This window comes from Saccopteryx leptura, chromosome 2 (genome assembly GCF_036850995.1).
Source record: "Saccopteryx leptura isolate mSacLep1 chromosome 2, mSacLep1_pri_phased_curated, whole genome shotgun sequence".
Classification (NCBI taxonomy): domain Eukaryota; kingdom Metazoa; phylum Chordata; class Mammalia; order Chiroptera; family Emballonuridae; genus Saccopteryx; species Saccopteryx leptura.
Genome location: NC_089504.1, coordinates 171,411,561 through 171,433,851, shown reverse-complemented (window position 1 = coordinate 171,433,851; position 22,291 = coordinate 171,411,561). Strand labels below are relative to the sequence as shown.

The following is a 22,291-nucleotide window of genomic DNA, read 5'->3' as shown; positions in this document are numbered from 1 at the left end:
AGGCATGTCAGAGACCCAGGACGGGCTCCTACCGGCCCTACCTGAGGCTGCGGCCGAGGCCTTGCTGCTGGCGGCGAAGCGATAGAAGGGCGGGTTGTCACAGTGCTGCACGATGGGGTTCACTGGCTCCGTCTGCTGCAGCTCAAAGAGCAGCTCTTCCATGGTCTGGATAGTGTTGTTACGGCATAGGTATATCACCACTTTTTTAATCTGAGAAGAGAAACAGAATCCAGGGATGTTTCAGAGAGCCTCGTCCACAAGAATGCTAGGTAGTCAGAGCAAAAACAGCCTGCCCCTCACTTCCACGAAGCATCACCCCCAGGAGCTATCAGCTTGATAGCTCGTCTGCATGCTCCCTGGGGGATGATCCGAGTGTCCGGATTAAAATTCACCTGCTCCACACAAATGTCTCATGGGAGTGTGTGTCGAAGGCCTTACCTTTCCTAGAGGCCGAGTTTACGACAGTTAATTTCCAGGGCCCATGGATTCTATCTAAAAGAAGAAAACTAGCCATCTAAGGTCTCATCTTGAGAAAGAATTTTATTTATATAAGCCATGGGAAAAAACCATGAGCTATTTTTGTTTAAGAAGGAATCCAGTCTCCTGAGATTCTCTTCTCCTTTAGAAACAAATGAATTTTAGCTGTTTGGATGATTTTACATTTTAAAAATAACTCTGGCATACCTGAGGCAGGAAGCTGTAGGGAGGCTCATGGGACTTAACACAGCAGGTAGGCCTAGCGTCACCCAGGACACAACCACAAGCAAATATCTCGTGAGTGGGGGTTTAAAGATGCTCTCATTTTTGGAGATCACATCATTTTTGACAACAAACACTCAATAGTGGGCATCTCAGAAGAATTTCTCTCGGCCTATTTTCTCTTCTACCAACTAAATTTGAATAGAAAAACTTGGATACTCTGCATTTTTATCTGTTTTAAGGGCATAAAAATATAAATATGAAATATTTTTATTAAAAAAAGTTTTTCTTACATAATGGGTCTAATATTTATAGAATGCAGCTTTCAGTAACTGTTAGAAAAATATTCACCCCTTAAGTCAAAGGCTTGTCAAGGGGATGAGAGATATGTCATTAGGACATTGCAGCCTATTTGTCAGGGAGCAGAAGGCCTTTTATGTAACATCTAGAGAGCTCACGGGGAGTAGCATGCCTCACAGTAGTAGAGGTCTCTATTTGACTGGGGCAGAGAGCACATTCTGCCTTGCATTTGCAGATGGAGCCAATAACAGGAATAATGCCTGCCAAGAGTCTGGGGGACACTTACATAGGGTAAGAGAAGTGTGTCACTGCTAACCCCACACAGGCTGATCAGGAATTGCAGGGTGACCCTCAAGTTGTTACTCCACTTCTCATTGTTGGCCAGAGCATTCCAAGCATTCTCCATTTCTGGGCCAGGGACTTCATCCCCATACTGCAACAAATGAAAGAAACACCAGCCCAGGAGGCACGTGGGGAAAACGCAGGGATGCAAATGTTCAATTAAAAGGTGTTTTCTTAAGGGTACTGGCTATCTCAAAACCGTAAGAAGAGGAAACATGGCCATCATCTGAAAAATGACACTTTCAGCAAGTTATATATAACGCACAAATTAGTAACACACAATGCTTATTTGTGTGATTAAAATTGTCAGGTTTCTGGTTTTTATTATGATTTTAAAAACTGGGGTAAAATACATACAACAAAGTTTACTGTTTTAACCATTTTTTTCTTTCAAAAATTTTTTTTTATTATTTTATTGTTAGATAGAGAAAGGAAAAGAATGAGGGAAAGAGAGAGAGAAGCAGTCATTCTTATTCCATTTAGTTGTATATTCATTGGTTGCTTCCCGTATGCGTCCTGACCAGGGATCAAACTGCAACTTTGGTGTTATGGGATGATGCTCTAACCGACTGAGGTAACTGGCCAGGGACCATTTTACTTACTTTAAACATATAGCTGGATGGTACTGCTGTGCAGCCATCACCACCACCCATACCCTATTTACTTATTCTTTAATGATAAATGACACTCTCCCTGGGTTTGAAGAATGCACATTTTCTGAGTCAGTGAGCCGTACTGTGGAGGCACGGTACCTTGGCCATCATGTACATGAGGTTATTCAGGACTAGAGACGTAGCTTCTGGAGAGCCCCAGCCATTCCCTTTCAGCCCATGCGAAGCGGTCACTTCTGCTTCCCGGTCCTTGCTGTCACCCTCTGGGCTGCTGGAGCTCGACCCCAGGAGGAGAAGCCTGCTGTCCACCAGCTCAATGTTGTGCAGCCAGGGCAGCAGGTAGGTGAGCATGATCTGACGCCCATTTGGGTGTGTTGTGGGGAATCGCTGGCTCACTTCTAGAAAGAAGAGCAGTGACAAAGAGCCATTGTTAGTGCATCAAAATAAACTAAAGTATTAACACCACTGAGAGATAGCACAGGGCCTTCCATTTACGAAGCATTTACATACACAGTGGCTCCCCAAGGCCACAAAATCTTAAAACTGAGACTTGTCCTCTAGCGTTTCACTCCACATCTGGTGCCCCAGGCATGGGGCTGGGGGGTGGGGAGTGAGAGAGCCTCGTGGGAAGAGCACAGCTTGGTGAGAGTGGAGAGAGGGGGGCCTCCTGAGTTTAAATCTACATCTGATACAAGAGGCACATTTGAGTGGACAGAGCAAGGAACTTGAGATCAGAAGCCATTAAATCCTGTTTCTCCACACACTAGCTACATAAGAACAAGGGTTAGGTACTTCTCTGCCCCTTAGTTTCCTCATCTGTCAAATAGGGCTACTAGGGGTCCACACTGGGCTACTGTAAAGATTAAAGATAGAATCATGTATGAATATGCTCAGGATGATGCCTCATTTCATAAGCTTTGTGTGTTGTGTGTGCGTGTGTGTGTGTGTGACAGAGACAAAAAGAGGGACAGATAGGGATAGACAAGAAGGGAAAGAGATGAGAAACATCAGTTCTTCATTGCGACACCTTAGTTATTCATTGACTGATTTCTCATATGTGCCTTGCCCAGAGGGGCTACAGCAGACCAAGTGAGCCCTTGCTCAAGCCAGTGACCTTGGGCTCAAGCTGGTGAGCCTTGCTCAAACCAGATGAGCCTGCGCTCAAGCTGGCAACCTCGGGGTTTCGAAACTGGATCCTCCGTGTCCCAGTCTGACATTCTATCCACTGCGCCACTGCCTGGTCAGGCTCGTAAGCTCTTAATAAACAGTGAGTAGGACTCTTAGAATGGTGGCTGCCATTCTATCACACCAACATCATACAGAGCATCTTCCGTGCACTATTAGCCATTAAAAAGTAGGATGTGAGCCTCCAGGAAGAACCAACCCGGGGTGCAGACACCTGTTCAAGAAGTCCACATGAAAACTGTTAACTACATGAGAGGTGCATGCTCAGTGCTGTGCTGTTGCATGACATAAATGAATGACAGGATGAAAGTGTGTGTCTAGCCTAGTCACTTCACTATGACTTTCTCTGACAGCATTTTTTTTGCATGAGTTCACAGCCAGTAGCAGTTTAATTTTGTAACTGGAACAAGCTTTCTGTAGAAGTAAAAGCACATCTTGTATGTGCAGCAAGAGCTAAAGTAACCTGTGATTTCTACTATCCAGAAAAGACACTCTTTCATCCTAAGGGAAGTGAGAAAGCTGGTCTGATGCACATGCCACCCAGCATGGGATATCTCATTTCGAGAGCTCATGGCTGCTTGGCAATAAACAGCACAGATGTCAGGAATCACAGCAATAAAAACCACCGTATCCCTGACAATGTGGCTTTAACTGATTTGGCCCTTTTCTTAAAATTACAATTTTTTTATTTGGAAGAGTAAGAGTATACCTATTTAATGAGTGCCACAAGAATCAGACAGTGTCAAGTTGTTAGCTTTCAGATGGGTCAACATTTCAAAACTTGTAAACTTTATGGATGTGAGGATCAGTGTTACAGACATAAAAGACACATGTTCAGATCCTTGTAAAACCAGAACGGTCATTCATTCACCACATTGGGCTTCTTCTAGTGCAAGGCCCTGTGCTGGGTGGAGAGCAGACTGCAGCCTTGGCTCTAGCCCTCAGGAGGGCTCTGACACAAACTAGGTTGCCAGGTAAGTCTGGGGTAAGACAGAAAGGGATGCGGCACATGGAGGCAAAGAGTGCTTTAGGGGTGAGTGGAGGAGAAGGCCTTCTCCTTGCAAGATTTAGGGTACTTCTTTGGCCCAAAAAGTGGCTTAACTCCACTAGAAAGGAGTGGGATTTTGGAAGGAATAAACCTTTCAATCACAAGGACAGCCGCTATTAACAATACCTGTCCTTTTTCAACAGTGGTATGAAAGTCTACAGACTTTCTGTAGCAACACTCACCTTCCAATATGTCACATAATTTGCTTATTTATGATGTTTGCTGCATCTGGTCTTTCATATAGAAGATCTGAAAGTGTCTGTCTTAGGTACCCCAGGCACCTTGATCACAGCCGGGATTTACAGAGGCATTTTTGGAGGAAAAAGAATGAAAAAATGCTACAAACAAGCAAACAATCGCCCCTCCCATTCACCTCTCTAGAAACGCGTTAAATAAAATGTGAGAGGATGACAGTGGACTGCTACGTACATTTTTCAGCTCTTTTAGACAGATCTGAACAACTTGCTTGGCTACTGACAAGGCATTCAGTCATTTGAAATTATGGGCAATAAAAATCCCACCACAGGTTTGTAATAGTAAAGACAGTACAAACAAGAGCTAGGGATCTGTTATTACAATCTTATGTTTTTACATTATTTTTTGAAAAAGTTAACCCTCATATATCAAAATAGTCAAAAGCTCAATCTTGACGAAAACCTGCTTCCCACTCATCATATGAGTTTCTTTCCTTGTTAAGCTTGCTGCACTGTTTATACTCAGACTTACCCCTCTAGTAGTTTCTTCCTCTCAGCTAATAAACTTGTTCAAATAACTCCTTGCTCATCTGTTCATCCTCTGACTCCACCTCCCACCCCCTTTCCTTCTCTCTCAGCCAAACAGTGGAGATCTGGCTCTTGCTGCTAGGTCTCCATGGAAACTGCAGGCAATTATAAATGAACTCAGAAAGCCAGAGGGTAATTTCAGACTTTATCTTCTGGAATCTTTTTCCTCCATTCACAGCTGTGGACTGCTCACTTGTCTTCCTAAAGCATTTTTCTCCAGCTTTCCATTAAACCCACCTGGATGGTGGGTCTAGGAGTTCTCTCTGAACTCCATATCCCCCATCCCCTCCCCCTTCCCTGGCCCAGTGATTAGGAAGTTGGGTGTCGAGGTTCTTGCTTTCACTCTTGGCTTTCTCCATGCACAATCTCATCCTTGGTTCTAACCTCTTCTATTCTTCCACGAGTTGCCCCTCTTCGCCCTGGTGTGTCCATACAGATACCTACACTCAGTGTCTTAAGCTGAGCTTGTGCTCCCTGCCTGGCCCTACACCTCTTCTCCATGAACGGTTTTCAAGATGGGGTCCCCACCACTGGCCTCTTACATATGCATAGGCACCCTCTTCTGTGTGCTCCCCCCAGGAGCTTTTCACCTGGGCTGTCTTAGTTCCGACCTTCAGAACTTCTTCCCTAGATCCCTGGATAATTGTCATCATTTCTCAACTGGTCTTCTCTCTCTAGGCTGCATGTCCTCCAGTGCAGTCTGCCTTTCTTTTTTTTTTTTTGTATTTTTCCGAAGCTGGAAATGGGGAGAGACAGTCAGACAGACTCCCACATGCGCCCGACCGGGATCCACCCTGCACGCCCACCAGGGGGCGACACTCTGCCCACCAGGGGGCGATGCTCTGCCCCTCCGGGGCGTCGCTCTGCAGTGACCAGAGCCACTCTAGCGCCTGGGGCAGAGGCCAAGGAGCCATCCCCAGCGCCCGGGCCATCTTTGCTCCAGTGGAGCCTCGCTGCGGGAGGGGAAGAGAGAGACAGAGAGGAAGGAGAGGGGGAGGGGTGGAGAAGCAGATGGGCGCTTCTCCTGTGTGCCCTGGCCGGGAATCAAACCTGGGACCCCTTGCATGCCAGCCCGACGCTCTACCACTGAGCCAACCAGCCAGGGCCCCGTCTTTCTTTAATGCATTCAGATCTTGCCCCCACTCCTCTCATTTGAGACTGGTCAGTGGCTTTCAAAACCCAAGCATCTTACTGGACGCCCTCCTTCTTCACAGGGCTCTGAGGGGTCTCAAGGAGGACATGGGGATCTCTGGCTCACAAACTCCTTAGGGAGCAATGCAGGGCCTTCCAAGATTTGACTCCTGCCTCTGTGTCCACAACTTTCTCCCATCCCTGCATACATTATGTTAGCCAAATTGACCACTCTATAATCTCTCAAACACAACATGCTTTTTGATATCTCTGAGCCAATGCATATGCTATATCCATGGTCTGCAATGCCTACCTACTTGCCAACTATAATGTCAACTACCTGTCTGCATTGCAAATTTCTACTCTTCTTTTGAATTGCAGCTTGGACATCACCTTCTGTATAGAAGTCTTTCTTGATATTCCTGGCCCAATAAACTGATTACTCCTTCCTCTTCCAGCAGAATGTGCTTTTTAAAATTGCATTTTCTGTTCTGTATCATAACCATATAACTTCATTTCTTACGTACTTACTAGACCATGATGAACCTTGACAGGAGAGACTGTTTTATTTACCACTGAACTCTGAGGACCCAGTACAGTGCCAGGACTACAGGCGGCACTCGACTTTTGCTTGAAGTAAATAAAAATAAAATTTAGTTTTCCAAGTAGAGAATTAATTTATCAAAGAGGCTTTCCTTTAGCTCTCTCACTATTTCAGGCACAAGGTGAGGACATGGCCAACTCGCTCGCAGATGGATAGATGGGTTTTTTAAAGTAGTAGATTTTAAATAACTCTTAAGGAAGACTGGAAATTAGGGAGAGGGAGAGAGGCTGTTTCTAGTGGAGGGAGCAGCAGGAACAGAAGTAAGGACTTACAAAGGGCCTGGCACGTTGGTAAAAGCTTACGTAAGAATGGAGTAGAGGGTTCTTAAGTAAAAGGCAGAAAGCAGGTTTGGAAGAGGAGGTGTCTTATAGGTGAAGGAGTTCCTATTTTATAGCACCAGATTAGGGAAAGGCATCTCGATTTAATTCTAGCTGGGATGCCTCCTCACTATACAGTTTTGAGCAAATTACTGAACATATCTAAGCCTTAGCTTTTCATCTGTAAAATAGGAATGATGATTCTAACAGTAATATTGGTGGTAACAGCCTCATACCAGGACTGGGCTAATGGCTTGATGTTTATTAGTTCATTTTAATTCTCATATCCCATGAAGTAGTTTATTGCAGGCAAGGAAATGTAGTTTAGAGGCTTTGTGACTTGTCTGTGGTCCAACAGCCAGTGATTGACCCAGGCTGCCTGACAGCAGAGTCTCACTTCTAACCTCTACTCATGGGGTCTAAGATTAGATGATAAATGAAATGTATACAAAGTACCTAGAACAGAGCCTGGCCCATGTTAACCACTCAAGAGATAGAAGCTATTATTATTAGCAATTTTTAGGACAACTGGTCAGAGATATTTGAATTGGTTTTGCATGGCAGGTAGCCAGCAGTCAGGGGGTGTTAGAGGCAGGATGAGGGGGGCGGGACACATGAGGGTGTGGACTAAGGCAGTATAGATGCAGATGGGAAAGGAGACAAATTCAAGAGAACAAAGTCAGCCTGCCCCCCACGCCCAGGTACTGTGTGAACTCAGGCAAGATGTTAATTGACCAATGTAATCCTTTAACCATGAATATACACAAAAATTATTCACCAAGATTACTTATAAAGGTGAACCAAATAGGCCCTGGCCGGTTGGCTCAGCGGTAGAGCGTCGGCCTGGCGTGAGGGGGACCCGGGTTCGATTCCCGGCCAGGGTACATAGGAGAAGCGCCCATTTGCTTCTCCACCCCCCCCTTCTTCTCTGTCTCTCTCTTCCCCTCCCGCAGCCAAGGCTCCATTGGAGCAAAGATGGCCCGGGCGCTGGGGATGGCTCCTTGGCCTCTGCCCCAGGCGCTAGAGTGGCTCTGGTCGCAGCAGAGCGACGCCCCGGAGGGGCAGAGCATCGCCCCCTGGTGGGCAGAGCGTTGCCCCTGGTGGGCATGCCGGGTGGATCCCGGTCGGGCGCATGCGGGAGTCTGACTGTCTCTCCCCGTTTCCAGCTTCAGAAAAATACAAAAAAGAAAAAAAAAAAAAAAAAGATAACTTTAAAAAAAAAAAAAAAAAGGTGAACCAAATATAAAACTCTTAATAATTCGTATATGTGGCAACATTCAAGCTACAGAGCACCTTAACCACCACCAGCAGCGAACGATTTGCAGCAATTATGTGAACTAGAAGTTATACTACCCATATTTAATGGCTTTAAGAAATTTCACATAAGATTATATTTATAGAAACATTACAATTAATATAAATGTCTTTGCACTTGCTCCATGTTTATTTATACCTATTGTTTTAGATAGGTATTTTTACATTTAAAGATATTCCAAAATTTACTTTTGTATGTATCTCGACAGAACTTTTGAGCTATAAATTTAGCACCAATAATTGTGACTCTAAATAATTGTGACACTAAATTGACATTAGAACTTAAAAAGCAAGATTAATGAGCCTGACCAGGTGGTGGTACAGTGGATAGAGCGTAGAACTGGGTCGCGGAGGACCCAGGTTCGAAATCCGAGGTCGCCAGCTTGAGTGCGGGCTCATCTGGTTTGAGCATAGCTTACCAGTTTGAGCCCAAGGTTGCTGGCTTGAGCAAGGGGTTACTCAGTCTGCTGAAGGCCCACTGTCAAGGCACATATGAGAAAGCAATCAATGAACTACTAAAAGTGCCACAATGAAGAATTGATGCTTCTCATCTCTCTCCCTTCCTGTCTGTCCCTTTCTCTGTCTCTGTCACACACACACACAAAAAAACAAAATTAATGAGAGCAGAAATGATCACACATGCCATCACTGACAACTGTTTGGTACCTGAGAAGAGTGGGAGAGTGAGCTCGGGATACATCCTGGCCAGTTCACACGACAGGAGTGTCAGCGACATGCTGTAAAGCGGCGGCAATGGGCCATGGGTTCCATACAGAACACTGCCAGGCCTCTGTTCAGCTACTTTCTTTGAGTAAACAAAAAGCTTTGCTTCAAGGATCTATAAAGAAGTAGGAATGTAAGAAACAATGCAAAAAAACATTGTCTATGTCAGTTTTAATAAAGGTTCAAAGTCAACTAATGAATATAGTAGTATTCAATAAAGTAGTATTTTATATAGTTGTATTCAATGGAGAGCATCAGTCAATTCCTCTGTTTACACTGATGTGCAGAAATAAATAAAAACATATCAAGAAATAGCAACTTTGGGATCCACCTCCATTTCCATTTTTTGTGTCCAAAGATGGATATTTCTATGTCAAGAAGTGGTACGTGCCTGCATAAGCTGCATGGAGATTTCATAGGTCTCTCTGTTGGTGTCAGAGGCCTTAAATAGAACAAGGTTTAGCAATGTCACTATGTCGAAGGAATAGTTCCTAAAAAACAAAACAGACAAAAACCAGTATTGTAGTAATCTTAATAAATCATTACCTGTTAAAATTCAAGATGATACACTGACCTCTGTCACACTTAATGACTTTCCCATTCCCATTTGACAATTGTTTTGCCTCATTCTTTTGCTGTTTATTAGCAGATAAAGGGAAATACCTTTATTTTTGTTTAAAATTGAATATTGTCACACCAGGAGAAGTGAACACACACAAAAATATATCTAATACATATAAATTTTAATGAAAAACAAATACAAGTAGAAAGAACAGCATTTAGCCTATATGTCTAAATTTCTCCACAGCTCACCAACTTAATATTTTCATTTAATCTAGTTACATTTGTTAAGTACCAAACATGTACTGTGAACAACTGCAAATTACTTAAGATCCTAAGTTAGTGAGGTCATTCCCTTTACCCCAGAGCAGCTTCCAGTATGTTTAGGGAGACACAACTCCACAGTCTAGCTCAGATGAGCTATGCTGCCAGGCTGTGAACTCTCGACGAGGGATACCGACATTGGAGTCGGGTCAGGGAAGGCTTTTCCAAGGTAGAGACAGTAAACTGAGCCTCAAGCCCCAGAAGACTTCAGCCAGGTAGTATGGGGGTATTCTGGGCAGAAAGGACATTGAAAAAGACTACATGAATGAAACAGCAAGATACCTCATGACTGGAAGAGTCTCTAAGAGAAATAAGTGGAGGAATAAAAAGTGATGGGGCTACAGGGTAGGGGTGTTCAGACTATGACCAGCCTATGGACTTTGTCTGGAGGGTAAGATCCTACAGGATGTACAGAGGACATGGCAGTGGGTTTTGAACACGCTGACTGCTGAGTGGGGAATAGATTGCGAGGAGTCAATGGATTGGAAACTGGGACAGTAATTCAGATGTGGGCTGAATTAGGGCAGGGACAGTAGAAACAGAAAAGGGGATAGATCTGAAAAAGCCAGCAGGATTTGGTAATTAATGTTATGTGTGGGATGAGAACTTGGGGAGAACAGGGACACAGACAATAAAGTATGTGGCAGTTAGCAGCATAATCAAGTGGAATATGAAGATCAGATGCATTGTTTTCATGTTATATTATATAATGCTATTTAAGATGAAGTCTTCTTACTGTGTGCAATTTCTTAGTCTGCAGTGGAAACGAGGTCACTAGTGGGAAACTCCCAGTGAGGCAATGTGTTAGTGAATTGTCTATGTCAGAAGATTGATATTTATTTTGAGGCAACCTTTAGAAAGCAGAAGGTAGCTTGGAGGTGAAAAGCATATTGTTTCTTTATTGATTGTATGTAATGACACTGTCTAAGAAGTTCTATTTTAGAATGTTCACCTTTCTAGAAAGGCACAGCTCTACTATTAATAGAGGCCCACCTTACATCAAGTTTAGTGAGAGATTACAGTGATAATTGCTTAGACACATGAAAAGGGATTTGGACTTTTTATATTTGGAATTACTAAAATTTAATTTTCTATGGTACTGGTAACACATGAATACATTTTCCTTTTAAAAGGAACACGAGGCCAGAGGACCCAACCTGAAGATGGTTTCCTCACATGGCTGGCAAGTCGGTGTTGGCTGTAGGCAGATGTACAGAATAAAATGTGGATGTGCCCAACTCCTCTCCCTCAGCTGTTATTTCTGATGCTACATGCAACCACTGTCAACACCCAGTGTGTGTGCCAACCCTTTTCTATGTCTGCATACAAAGATGTGTATATAAGTTCTCCACCCTCAATACATAGGATTTAAACATAAATGTGACTACACCTATATGGAGTGTTTGGAAATTAGCTTTTACACTGAACAGTAAGGCCTTCTTCAGACTTCTTCACCATTGCTCAGTAATTTACAGTGTGGACAGATAGTAGTAAATAACCACTCTTGTAGTGGATGCAGTGGAGGCCCACCTAGACTCTCCTTTCAGGACCTGGGCACTCTTACTCCTCAGCTGAAGTGTTGGAGGTTTATACTGTTGGTGGAACCCCTCTTTGGGAACTGCCTTCAGCCTGAAAGAGGTACCCAGGCCAGGGACACGCCTATCCTCCAGCAGCAGCCCCTATGGGATTGGTGGAAATTTCATTCCTCTGCCATGTTTTACTTCCTTCACTTCACCGAGGATGTGGACCCCCATGGGCATTCACTAATTAATTTCCTGCTCTGAAATCTTCATTGCAGAAGTTGTTTCCTGGGGAATTTGACTGTTATTTTCATCTTTTCACTATTATAATGCCACAAACACCAAATGTGCAAGTGTTTTTGTAGAACAAATGCCTAGAAGACATCATGCAGGGTCAAAGGGCACATTTAAACAGTTGCCCTCCAAAATAGGTTTGCCAATTTGCACTAAAAAATGATTACTTTTATAGAATTCCCAGTTTTAAATTAATAAAAAAAAGCATGAGGCTGATGTGTCAGAGAAAGAATTGGGGAAAGCCCCAGATGATGGTGGTGAAGAGGAGGATGAAGGATGGGTGACATTTACGTAATGATGTACTTATGCTTTGTGCCAATTACTGCCTTTACCTAGATTTGTGACTTAATTGTCACAATAAGCTGATGAGCATTAGAGCAGCTAAGCACTTGCCCAAGGTCATGTAGAAGTAATGGATCCTAGACTCCCTCCCAGATACATCTGACTTCAAAGTACTCATGCTTTTCCACACTGTTTCCAGTAGCCCACAGTAGAATGTGTCACAGACATATCCTCACAAACTAATATCTGGAAGCAGACCTATCTGATTGTGAGAATAGAAAGGACATGTTTTTTTGAGCCCCATGGTGGCAGAGGGGCCTTACATCTCTGTCTCCAACACTGGAATTTAATTCACATACATTTATATGGAGAAGAGCACTGAAAAACACTGAGGACTGCAAGGCAGGGAAAGGACAAAGCCTCTTCTATGTGGCGCCGTGCACTTGGCCATGTAGGGCATTCAGTAGCTGCTTACGAATGAGCTATGGAATTTATGTGAAACAACATTAAGAGAAATAACACAGACATAGAAAATGAAAGAAACTCAGAGAAAGAAAACTAAGAAAGATCTCCAATGAGCAAAGGGAACACATATAAACCATCTGAACTTTGATGTGTTAAACAGGTGTTGAAAGGTAATCGTGTACCTTCCAGCACTTAATTCACCACAGACCCTTTGGAATGGTAAAAAATGAATAAATGCAGCTGTGATCACACTGAACAAAAATGAAATGTTGAAATGAATGTGAAAGATAGATATAATTCAGAAAGGAAATAAGAAATAAAACTGTTTTGTGTTTTTTTTTTCTAGTCTAGAAGAGAGGAGATTTTTGAAGAATTTGGGAAATACCCATTTGTTCAAGTTCTAATATGCAAGCTTTCTTGGGAAAGCTTATGCAATTTGGGTATCTTCATTAACCTTTGTATCATAGCTATGAAATCCAGTAAGTTATAGTGCCATTTGTGACAACATGAATGAATCTTGAGATATCATGCTAAGCAAAGTAAGTCATAGTAAGCGAAGAAAAAGCAGAGAACCGCATGATTTCACTCATGTGGGATGTAAAACTGGAAGCAACAAAATGAATAAACAAGATGAACAAACAAAAACTCATAAACACAGACAACAGTATGGTGGTTACCAGAGGGATGAGGATAGGGAAGTAAGAACAGATAAAGGAGACAAAAGATTTAACATTGTGTGGTAAACTCACAATGTGATACACAGACGATGTATCACAGAAGTGTAAACTTGAAACCTACATGATTTATTAATCAATGTCACACCAGTAAATTTAGTTAAGATAGTAAGTTTCCAGAGCCCAAATCCCCACACTTTGTGCTGCCTGGCAACCCTCCAGCTGGCTGAATGGACCAAATGATGCTAAATACCACCAGGTAGGGGTGTGACTGGGACTCCTGAGCCATAAGCTTCACATATGTTCCTTGGAAACTGATAAATGCTAATCCCTTAAGAAGTGTGGGTCAGTCACATTTAAGAACTCAAGCTTGTTGGCTTGATTTAAATTAGGGAAGATTTATAGATAGTTAACTTAAGGCAAAATAAACATAGAAACAGCAATGACAACAGAAATAAACCCAACACAATTCTTTATAAGTTAAAAACTTTGATTTTATATATTATTCTGAAACATCTATTAAACATTTTTTATTAGTATTTTGGACGGTAAGAGGAAAATCAATGAAATTCATTTTTTTAAAATTTATTCATTTTAGAGAGGTGAGAGAAAAGGATAGAGAGAAGGATAGAGAGAGAGAAAGAGAGAAGGGGAGAGGAGCAGAAAGCATCAACTCATTTTTTTTAAAATTATTTTTATTTATTCATTTTAGGGGGGAGAGAGAGGGAGACAGAGAGAGAGGAGGGGAGGAGTAGGAAGCTTCAACTCCCATATGTGCCTTGACTGGGCAAGCCCAGGGTTTTGAACCGGCGACCTCAGTATTCCAGGTTGACACTTTTATCCACTGCGCCACCACAGGTCAGGCGAAAGTATCAACTCTTATATGTGCCTTGACCAGGCAGGTCCAGGGTTTCGAACTGGCGACCTCAGCGTTTCCAAGTCGACGCTTTATCCATTGCGCCACCACAGGTCTGGAATTCTTAAGTGTTTAAATAAATGTTAAGAAAATTCTGTTGAGCTAAGTCAGTGACTAGAAATGGCCTGTACTTTTAATATAGAACATACTTTTTACCTTGTAAAGCCATTTAATCTTTCTCAATTTCCTTATTTATTCTGAACCAATATAATTTGGAGTTGAGGAGAAAGTTAATAAGAACATGTCAAATAGTTACTTGAACTAATGCTGTCTAACAAGTGTTTCTTTCGTACTAAATTATAGTACCAAGATGCAGTGAATAGCTTTTAATCACATATAAAACATATTTCATGAAAAATTCATCAAAGTTAATATTACCAGTTCCACCATCACTTTCTTCTTTTATCCTCACTTCCCCTGATCCTATTCAAGTTCCACTCTGACTTCCAAATCTTTCAATATCACCGAGTTATATGCCAGTCATAGTTACAGTTACAGGTTTGACTGGAGACCAGCAAGATCATAACACACACACATACACACACACAGTCCACTACAGAAATAAAAGAAACCAAGAACAGGAATGTAGAGACCTCTTTTCTTCCCATTATGACAGCTGATGAATTTAGGGATAGATATGCAAATATGGTTAATTTCCTCTTCTAAAACTAGAGGTAGAAAATTTTAAGCAATAAAAGCATTAAATGTTCAATCTTTTAGATATTTTTCAAGTCAAGTATAAGTGGTTCCTTAACACATTGTTGGCTGGCAATTTTACACAAAAGCTATTTCTTGTCACCGACTATTATTTCATAATTGAGTTTGAAAGTGAAACAATCTAAACAGAAAGGTTTTACAATATTCTGTATTACCCTGAGTTTCGAAAATTAACTAACCAATGCAAGTGCAAACATGAGTTAACTCGTGACAGGTCAACAATGTGTCAATAAATGATTCTGCTTATAAATTGTCATATTTCTAGAGAATAAATCTGGCTTATGTTTATTCCTATTTGAAAAGGAGATGATAATTATTTACTTTAAAAGACGGACTCTTTGCAATAAAAGAAAATGACTTGTCAGACAGCTTGCTTGAGAAATTTAAAATGTGACCCAGTTTATGTATGACTTTTCAGAAACCTGTTCTATCAAAAGAGAAGATATTTAGGTATCTTCCAGAAGCAAACATGCAGGAAACAAAAAAACAGCTAAAACACCAGAATCATTTTGGAAAAAACAAAATTAAAAACATAAGTGCAAAGACTGTCAAACAAATCCAAGACTTGTCTAAACTACACAGTCTGAGAAATCATGAAAAGAGAGGGCAAAATCTGGCCACAGTTGAAATTTTAAATTCTAACATGCTCTGTGGTGAGAAATGATAGCAGTGTTGGCTACTATCTTGGCAGAGAAGTCACAGCCATGGCCCTGCATGGCTCTCTGACCTTCAGAAGAGATGAGTGCCATGAATATAAATTGATAGGCAACACTGGTTTAAGAAAGCCAAATAGTTTTGGAGCATTGCTTTAAACATCTACTCTAAAAATAGAATGTCCTACTATTATTATGACTAGAGATATGAATGAAAATGAGACTATTTTACTAAATTCTCAAACCATGTATTTGTGCTCCCCAAGGAAAATACCTGAATTATTCACAGCAATGCAGTGTAACATTTTATGAGATGGCATTCAATGAAATAATTTTGACTGGAAACGTTCAGAGCAACTTCACTGGGAGAAAGGCAGCAAAGAGAGGAAACTTTTATTATTCTTATTTTTGTCAAAGGAATCTATGGTGCAAAACATAGATTCTAAATACATTTTTTAGAATCAAAGCAGTATGTAAAATTTATTCTTGATATGTAGAAAGGTCTGAAAATAAAAATCATTTTGGATAAAGAGATTTTGGAAAAAAATATTATTGTGGCAATATCCCTAAATATTCTTTCATAATGATAATATCAAGAATGCAAATGATGGAAAAATAAGTTTATATTCATCTGCTATAATTTTTTTTTTGGTATTTTTCTGAAGTGAGAAGCAGGGAGACAGTCAGACAGACTCCCCCACATGCGCCCGACCAGGATCCACCCAGCATGTCCACTAGGGGGTGATGCTCTGCCCATCTGGGCCGTTGCTAGGTGGCAACCAGAGCCATTCAAGCGCTTGAGGCGGAGGCATGGAGCCATCCCCAGCGCCCGGGCCAACTTTGCTCCAATGGAGCCTCGGCTGTGGGAGGGGAAGAGAGAGACAGAGAGGAAGGAGAGGGGGAAGGGTGGAGAAGCAGATGAGCGCTTCTCCTGTGTTCCCTGGCTAGGAATTGAACGCAGGACTTCCACAAGCCGGGCGGATGCTCTACTACCACTGAGCCAAATGGTCAGGACCATCTGCTATAACTTTTATGGAGATTAAAGTGCATAATCAAAATTCTACTGCTAAGATTATGGAAAATGCAAGCTGTAAACACAAAATCTTATCTACTACTTTTAAAAAGAAAGATAAACATTTTAAAGAAAAACTTGCCTCTAAATAGTATGGTCATTTTACATTTATTGAAAATATATGTCTTCTAAAATTGTTCATTGTTAATTTAGAACAGAAGAGGTTAGAATTTAAAGCTAATTCACTTTTATTCTATTTGTAATAGGTTTGAATTTAAAACTAATTCAATTTTATTCCTTTCTCAAGACAGTCATTTTAAATGCAACATTTAATTAAAAAGAAAAATCAACAGTCGATTAAGTCTTTTCAAAAATATACTTTAGTTGCCTACTTTCAAGTTCTAATATCTAACTTCTTTCTTGGGAAAGCTTATGCCATTCAAGTGTCTTCAGTAACCCTGGTATCACAGCTATGAAGTTCAGTAAATGATATTGCTGGGCGGTTTTGCTGAGTGGCTTATATAACAAGGGCAGTAGTTTCAAAGGCATAGTCTATGGAACTTGGGGTGCCACATTTCTTTCCTTTTCGTCCCCTCTGACATTTTGGACAAGGTATATTTAACCTTTTTAAGGCTGCTTTTTTAGTTTAGTTTGGTCTCAAGATGGCTGAAAAGCTTACTGTTCACACCTGTCACAAGCATTTACAGAAAGTCCTTTAATATATCTTCTTGATCTTGATTATTTTCAGATCCTGCTCTCATGCTTCACTATGAATTCCCAGGCAATTAAAAGAAAGATGATATAACAACGAACCACTGTCCTGATAGAATACAAAAAAATCCATGCAGCCTGACCTGTGGTGGCGCAGTGGGTAAAGTGTCGACCTGGAAATGTTGAGGTTGCTGGTTCGAAACCCTGGGCTTGCCTGGTCAAGGCACATATGGGAGTTGATGCTTCCAGCTCCTCCCCCCTTCTCTCTCTCTATCTCTCCTCTCTCTCTCTCTCCCTCTCCTCTCTAAAATGAATAAATAAAAAATTAAAAAAAAATCCATGCAGCTGTACACTTATAAAGAGCAGTCTATATCAGGGAAATACAGGCCATCTTGGACTCGCATAGAATTTACTATGCCCAGATAATTGCAAAAGCATTCAGCTCTCAAGTCATTCCCATCATGAAGGACAACCCTAATTTTATTTGCCACCAACCAGCAGCCCCCACTTATGAGCATCTATACCTGCTTCCACACACAGTCGCTATGGCCTTGAAGCAGCCGGATGCAAGCTGGTAGGAACCTGTGTAGCATCGGTCAATTGCCCAGTTGAAAAGATTTATTTGGTCAGGGTTAAGTTCCAAGAGCAAGACGACAACTTCACAGCCAAGCTGATGAACCTGAACACATGGAGGAAGGAAATTATTCACGTTTAATGAAAGGTTATCCCAGGGAAAGACACAAAATTGAGCTTTGCCAGTATTGGGTGGGGTAAAATAAAAGTGGAGACTGAGCATTCCTCTTGGTTCATTTTATTCCATGTTTTCCTCTTAAAGAGGGAGAAACTGAAACAATCCCGACATGTATGAACTGAACAGGACCCTAGTAAACCTGCCAGACAGGGTCCACTCATTCCTAGTCATCAGCCCTGGGAAGGCAGAGAAGACTTGGGCTATGTTTCTTCTTTGCATTTAAAATGTTTCTGAAAAATACATATATATGGCAAAATATTTAAACATACAAAGGGAGAGCTTTTATGTATGCAGCCTTATAAGGAAAAAAAATCAGAGGGAGTATATTTAGGAGGCTTGATTACTAAATGCACCGTGCAAAGATCAGCTGGCAATCTTTTACAAAGAAATATAATTATTTCTGGGGAACAATTTTTTTTTTCATTTTCTGTTGCATGAGGTTTTAAACTGTTTCTATATATATCTGCATCGCTAATTCCAAATCAGAAATCCGCTTTTTGGTGCATGCTCTAGTTTTTATGCAATTTTAACTTCTTTTTATTACAGTTAATGGCATGCATTGGTTTTTAAATTGGAATTAAAGAGCAATGACTCTTGGATTGAACATAACCACAAGGCAATCAATGTTTTACAAACATCACGTTTACATAACTGTAGTTGTTTCTAAATGTAAAAAATTATTATCTGATAAAAACATCCTCTTATTTTAAGATTGAATCATAGCTTCTTTGAGTAGGCATAAATGTAAAAATAGTCCTGACACCTTCTGTTATATATGTGGCTGTTACACACTTCAACGTCAAAGGTACAATATTTCATCATTTGTGACACATGCATACATTTCCTATTTTCAAGTTCCCCTTGGTGATCAAGACAAGAATTGAGCTCCTCATATTGTGTGTGATAATTGTGAGGAAATGCTTTGTGACTGGGCAAAAGGAAAACGCAAAGGAATGCCTTTTGGTATTCCCATGGTTTGACGTGAACCTAAGAACCACAGCAGTGACTGTTATTTCTGTCTGATCCACACAAAGGGCATCGGCAAGAAAAAACGGCATATGATCTCATATCCTAATATTCCTTCAGCAATACAACCTATCCCACACTGAGACACTCCCTGTTCCAGTTTTCAATGGTTTTATTTCTTATAAGGACGAAGAAAGTGAACATGATGATCAAGCGTATTTTGAGAAGATGCATGAGGAAATGGTTGTAGAATCTGAAGGGTCTTCTTCTGATGCCAAGCAGTCACTAACCCCTCAGCAGTTTAGCCAACCTGAATTGAATGACTTAGTAAAAGATTTGGGCCTATCAAAGAAAGCAGCTGAGTTATTAGCTTCCAGGCTTCAAGAAAATAATGTACTTCACTGGTCAGCTAAAGTATCCCATTTCAGGAAGCGTGAACAAATTTTTGTGGACTTTTTTTCTGAAAACAAACACTTTGTTTACTGTTATGATATCAGTAGTCTTCTCAGCCTGCTCGGTGTTACCACTTATAGTCCAACAGAATGACGGCTATTTCTTGACATCTCTAAACGGAGTCTGAAATGTGTTCTACTATGGTAATGTTTATGCAGCGGTTTCAATTGGTTATTCAACTCATCTGCGAGAAGATTATAATGACATAAAAATTGTCCTTGACTTTCTGAAGTATGAGGAGCATAACTGGATCATTTGTGTGGATCTTAAAATGGTAAATTTCCTGCTAGGACAACAGAGAGGTTTCACGAAGTATCCTGGCTTTCTGTGTTTGTGGGACAGCCAAGCTCGGGAGAAACACTGGACACAGAAGGAGTGGCCAAAACGTGAAGCTCTGGAAGTAGGGATGCAAAATATTGTGATTGAACCTGTAGTTAATCGAGACATGATCAATTTTCCCCCACTTCACAACAAACTTGGCTTAATGAAGCAGTTTGTTCAGGCTTTGAATAGAGAAAGTGAATGCTTTCAACATATTATTTCTGCTTTTCCTGCCTTGTCTTTTGAGAAGATAAAAGCAAGTGTATTCGATGGACCTCAAATTTGAACCCTCATACGTGATGAAGAATTTGCCAGGAAGATGAATAAGGAGGAGAAAGCAGCATGGCAGTCTTTTGTGGCAGTTACTAAGAGCTTCCTTGGCAACAAAAAAGCAGAAAACTATGAACTTCTGGTTCAAAGGATGCTGTTGGCTTTCCGCAACATTGTATATAATATGAACGTTAAGATTCACTTCCTGAACAGTCACCTTGATAAGTTTCCCAAAAATCTTGGAGCTGTTAGTGATGAGCAGGGAGAACGCTTTCATCAAGATCTGAAGATGATGGAAGAGCGTTTTCAGGGGCAGTGGGACAGAAATATGATGGCAGGCTACTGCTGGAGCACCAAATGAGATTGTCCTCAACAAGTATACAAAAGCAAGAGCTACAAACGCAAATTTTTGCCTGAATAGAATTTAAATAAGTTTTGAGCAAATTTTATGATTAAAATACATGTTTTAATATGTTCTATTTCAAAATTGTAAACAAATTTTGATGCAATCATATCTTTTAGTGTATTAGTGTATTTCCTGCATTGTATAAATTATTATATTTTCACAAAGATGATGCCCAAGAAGACATTCTACTTCATTATGTTAAACTAAATGTTGAAAATTTTACAGTAAGTTGAAAACCTAAAATCTTGAATTGCAAAAAAACTGTAGCTTACCGAGAAAAACTAATGTCAGATTTGAGATCAGCACACTCGAATTAGGTAAGAACAAGTGTTTTTGTGGATGCAACAAAAATTTTGTTCCTTAGTGTTATCGATAAACTCTTCGATAAACTCTTCTTAACCAGAGTCTCCAATATAATATCAGCATAGTAGAGACAGTTAATAGGATACTTATAGATTGTTAAAGCCACTGACATATTTGTCCAAAAGACTGGTGCCTATAGGCTGTAGTCCCCTCAGAAAACATTTTCCTGCCTTTTCCAGAAGTTGTCCATTGTCTTGCCAGCTGCAACCAGGTGGAGGAGGAAAGATTCAGAGTTTGGTTTTTATTTTTATTTATTTATTTATTTTTACTACTCGGTGTGGGCCCAGTGAGAGTGATACTCTAATAAGATGGTCAAATACCATCAACCTTGTTCATCAAGGGGTGTAAGATAAAAGCTGATAATACTATTGCAGAGGACTTAAACATAACATTTAATAAAAAAAGTTAAAGACTTGATAGAAAATCAGCAAGTTTTTATTGTGCTTCAGAAAATTGATATTGATGTATATATGACACATAGCCAGTATGTGATTCATAAGTGTATGATGAGTTATCTTAACTGAACACAGTAATGCGAGCAGCACAAAGGAAAAACCACGGATTACTGGTACTGGTAAAGCCTGCCTGCACATTGCCTTAATCCCTGGCCTCCCTTCCCACTGAGAAGCACCACATCCGAATTCCCACCACCACTGGTTGTTCAGGTGGTTTTGAACTCTGTATAAGTGGAATTACATCATATACAACTTTGTTTCCTGTTTTCTTTCACTCAACTTCTGTTTGAGAGTCACCTCCATTCATTTATTCCTCTTGTTGCCATAGTACTCTAATTTCTGATTACACCATCATTTAAAAACTGCTGGGTTGTGGGATGCTATGTTCAATTTCAGTAGATAATCCCATTTAGTTTTCCAATACGGTTACTCCAGTTTACATTCTCTGTAGCATTGTGTGAGTTCCCATTGTGCCATTTCCTTACTAACATTAGGTACTGCCAATCTTTTTGTTTTTGATGATTGGTGACTTTTAACCTTTATATTTGTTTATTGCTATTATTTTATTTTTCAATTACAGTTTATCTTCAACATTACTTTGTATTAGTTTCCAGTGTACAGCATAATGGCTAGATAATTTACAGAGTGATCTCCAAATACTTCAGGTACCCACCTGACACCATATATAGTTATAACAACAGTGACTACTTTCCCTATGTTGTATGTTCCACACCATAATTACTTTGTAAATACCAACTTGTTCACCCAGCCACTCCCAACTTCTCTCTCCTCTGGAAATCATCAGTCTGTTCCCTGTATCTAGGTCTGTTTCTATTTTGTTTGTTTATTTTGTTCTTTAGATTTCACATTAAATGAAACCATATGATATTTGTCTTCTTCTGTCTTATTTCATTTAGCATACTATCTTCTAGGTCCATCCATGCTGTCCCAAAGGGTAAGATTCCATTCTTTTTTATGGCTAATATTTCATTGTATAGATGTACCACAACTTTTCTTTCTACTCATCTATTGATAGGCACTTGGATTGCTTCCATATCTTGGCTATTGTAAATAATGCTACAGTGAACATAAAGGCACATATATCCTTTTGTTCACTGCCT

General features: G+C 40.6%; 1 protein-coding gene across 11 annotated transcripts in view; it reads right to left on the bottom strand.

Annotated features, from left to right (window-relative positions):
- The window catches only part of FRY (FRY microtubule binding protein), a 569,880-nt gene that overhangs the window by 116,793 nt on the left and 430,796 nt on the right, over positions 1-22,291 (bottom strand). For all 11 annotated transcript variants that reach the window (XM_066369318.1, XM_066369317.1, XM_066369307.1 and 8 more), the window contains 6 exons: positions 17,710-17,864; positions 9,448-9,547; positions 9,000-9,171; positions 2,094-2,350; positions 1,286-1,432; positions 42-210 (listed from right to left, as the gene is read on the bottom strand). In XM_066369318.1, the coding sequence (XP_066225415.1) occupies positions 42-210; positions 1,286-1,432; positions 2,094-2,350; positions 9,000-9,171; positions 9,448-9,547; positions 17,710-17,864 (1,000 nt within the window). The remainder of the gene's footprint in view (positions 1-41; positions 211-1,285; positions 1,433-2,093; positions 2,351-8,999; positions 9,172-9,447; positions 9,548-17,709; positions 17,865-22,291) is intronic.